The 3,609-nt window shown below is 56.2% G+C and overlaps 1 protein-coding gene across 1 annotated transcript; it reads left to right on the forward strand.

Annotated features, from left to right (window-relative positions):
- Positions 1-517: 517 nt before the first annotated feature.
- LOC136452553 (dihydroflavonol 4-reductase) lies at positions 518-2,365 on the forward strand. The gene is made up of 4 exons (XM_066453161.1): positions 518-735; positions 845-1,014; positions 1,108-1,302; positions 1,437-2,365. The coding sequence occupies exons 1-4, from the start codon at positions 579-581 to the stop codon at positions 2,013-2,015; spliced, it is 1,101 nt and encodes a 366-aa protein (XP_066309258.1). The 5' UTR covers positions 518-578; the 3' UTR covers positions 2,016-2,365.
- Positions 2,366-3,609: the final 1,244 nt, after the last annotated feature.

Genomic DNA, 3,609 nt, shown 5'->3' on the forward strand with positions numbered 1-3,609 from the left:
TAGTGAGTAATAGTCCATGATCTCTTTCTGCTAGAGAGGGCAGAGCTGATTGCATAACAATTTCCCCCCTAGTGTGTCATTCACGGCGCGTCGTTGTAACTTTCATCATTTATCCAGCTTAATACAAAGATGTAAAACCTTTTGCGTTCTCTCAAAGAAAAAAAAACCTTTAAAGAGAGAACAGAGAGGCGAGAGAGGGTGTGTGTAAGAATCAAATTCTGTTATGTTTCTAAAAGCAGAACTCTGAAACTATCCTGCCTTTTACTTGCGCTCTACTTTCCGATTCCCCTCCCCAACTACTCGGCTGCTATCAGTACGTTCCAGCTTCCCACGTACCGGTGTGTCAAAACGCGAGCAGATATGCAGGTAGGCGTGTAGCGTGGGAGTGTGGTGTTGAACGGAGGATGCACCCGATCGCGCGGGTCGGTGCACTTGCCGCACCGCCACCTAACAGTCTAACACAGTCGCGCTGTTACGTCGTTATATATAGTAAAAACGTGGGGCTACTGGAGGAGCACGCAGCAGCTCAAGAAGCAAGTCAGCTCAGGCCTCTGCAAGTTCAGAGAAAAACGAAGGACATGGGGGAGGTGGTGGCACCGCGGGAGAAGACGGAGGGAGGCGCGAGCGTGAAAGGGCCGGTGGTGGTCACGGGGGCGTCGGGCTTCCTCGGCTCCTGGCTCGTCATGAAGCTTCTCCAGGCCGGCTACACCGTCCGGGCGACCGTGCGCGATCCCGGTGCGTTGTCTCGTTCGTTCGGCGTCGCAATTCGCAAGTGCGTGCAGCCTGCAGTGCGTCCAATTCCATAGCAAGCTACATTTTGATTGCTCCGTGTCGTGTCCTCCAGCGAACGTTGTGAAGACGAAGCCATTGCTGGACCTTGCCGGAGCAACGGAGCGCCTGTCCTTGTGGAAAGCCGACCTGGCGGAGGAAGGCAGCTTCGACGACGCCATCAGAGGCTGCACCGGCGTCTTCCATGTCGCCACGCCCATGGACTTCGAGTCCAAAGACCCTGAGGTAAATAAGCGTGTGCCTTCGTGGCCGCTCAATTTCTGGACGAGTCAACGTCATTGCAGCATTTGCACATACTACCTTTGGTTGCCGTTGCAGAACGAGGTGATCAAGCCGACGGTGGAAGGAATGATGAGCATCATGCGAGCCTGCAAGGAGTCCGGCACCGTGCGCCGCATCGTCTTCACTTCCTCCGCCGGGACGGTCAACATCGAGGAGCGGCAGAGGCCCGTCTACGACCAGGACAACTGGAGCGACGTCGATTTCTGCCGTCGCGTCAAGATGACCGGATGGGTACGTAGTAGCGACTTCTTCTGCTCTACGCTGCGGCGCGCGCAATTCAACTGGATTTCGTTTTCGTCTGCCATCCATGGCGATCGCGCTGACAGCAACGTTTTATGCATGTCCGCCCCCGGACCACCCGGCAGATGTACTTCGTGTCCAAATCCCTGGCGGAGAAGGCGGCCATGGCGTACGCGGCGGAGCACGGCCTGGACTTCATCAGCATCATCCCGACGCTCGTGGTCGGCCCGTTCCTCAGCGCCGGCATGCCGCCCAGCCTCATCACCGCGCTGGCGCTCGTCACGGGGAACGAGCCCCACTACTCGATCCTGAAACAGGTGCAGTTCGTCCACCTCGACGACCTCTGCGACGCCCATCTCTTCCTCTTCGAGCACCCGGCCGCCGCCGGACGCTACGTCTGCTCCTCGCACGACACCACCATCCACGGCCTCGCCGCCATGCTCAGGGATAGGTACCCCGAGTACGATATCCCGGAGAGGTTCCCCGGGATCGAGGACGACCTCCAGCCCGTGCACTTCTCATCCAAGAAGCTCCTGGACCATGGGTTCACATTCAAGTGCACGGTGGAGGACATGTTCGACGCCGCCATCCGGACGTGCCGGGAGAAGGGCCTCATCCCCCTCGCCACGGGCGGAGCGGAGGGCTCTGCCTCAGTGCGCGCGCCCGGCGAGACGGATGTGACGATTGGCGCGCTGGTTTCTTGAGAAAAAAATTGCAGGTCCACGTCGATGCTATCAGCATCTATCCATTCGTGCGCCGCTGGCAATGCTGGAAATTCTACGTTCTGAACAAACATGGCCTCAACGTACGAAGTAAATCCGGTGGAGGCCAATTTGATGTTGAAATTCCTTTTTTTTTTTCCTGGATTACGTGTTGTTTTATACCGAAACAAATGTTACTCAGCATTTTACTACAGCTTGCGGCTTGCCCCTACAGTAGTGATCCTACAAATAAGCTATCTGTAGAGGCTCTGATGTAATATTATTTTTGCAACAACTCAAAACACATCTGTTCGTAAATCCAACAGAACTTCTTATATAAACTATTCATGTCTAGGGAACATTATTTTTTCATGCACGTTTCCTCCATATCAGTTGCCTGAGATTGAGGAGTGTGTTCAGGCGACGGCTTCTTCTTCCTTCGGGTTTAGAAGGGAGGGCTTGGGGAGGCAGGTAGGCATGGCGGCGGTGAGTTGGCTGGCGGCGAGCTCGGTGGCGGAGACGCCGCCCAGCGGGCGGGGCTGGACAACCGGATGGCAAGAGTTAGGGCAGGGGCGATGGCGGTGAACTTCAACGTTTCCCTTATATTTAGCTCGGCGGGGGACATCGTCAGTAGCCTTTGTGGCGGGGACGCCACAGGGGCAGGAGGAGGCGGGCGGGAGGCGAGGGCGTCCGAGAACGGGCTCGAGGAGGCGGGCAGGTGTCGACGCGAAAATTTGACCGCGCAGGACACACGACAAGCCTGGTAGATTTGCTTTGGCTCCAGCAGGACAAGCCGGTTTTGAGTTCATTGGCGTGCTAGTCAATTTGACCCTGTAATTGACAAGGAGAGAAAGATCATCAGTAATTTAAGGTGAACATGTCGGTGTTATCCCAGACAGTTCCAATGTATGGCTAAAGGGCCGATGAGAAAGGCTATTGACTAGAGAGTCGGGCATGTTCACAATATAAAATACGATAATGATATACAGCGGGCGTCCGTTCCATCTGGACAGACCCACCGCACACAGAACGACTCGACCGCCCTTATTCGCTTCCACTCCGCGCTCCCACATCCTCATCCCCACTTTGCCGCTCGCTCCCCCATCCCCACAACCCGGCTCACTGCTGCGACGCACCCGCCCCACCAGCCCACCGGCGCTCCCTCCCTTCCTCCCCTCCCCCTCCACGACGTCCATTGCTACCCCGCGCCCCTAGTGACCTGGGTCCCGCTCCCCCCACCGGACGACGGCCGCGGCTCCGAAGAGGTAGGTCGGTCCTTCTCTGGATCTGAGCCCTCCTCCTCCTTCTCCTGTGGATCTGAGGGACGCGGCGGTGTCGGTGTTTTGAGTAAACACCAAGAAGTAAATTTGTATTATTACGCATCTAGCCCGGATGGTGTGCTAAGAGGACATGAGGTTTATACTGGTTTGGGCAGAATGTCCCTACGTCCAGTTCGTTGCTGCTGCTCGTGTTACTAGCACTGAAAAGTTTATAGTAGGGGTTACAAACAGGCGAGAGAGGGACAGGTCCCAAGTCTCTGGTGGAAAGAACGAATGGGTGCCGAGAGCTCCGTTGCTGCTCGGCTATGTGTTTGAGG

The sequence above is a fragment of the Miscanthus floridulus genome, chromosome 5, assembly GCF_019320115.1.
Source record: "Miscanthus floridulus cultivar M001 chromosome 5, ASM1932011v1, whole genome shotgun sequence".
NCBI lineage: Eukaryota > Viridiplantae > Streptophyta > Magnoliopsida > Poales > Poaceae > Miscanthus > Miscanthus floridulus.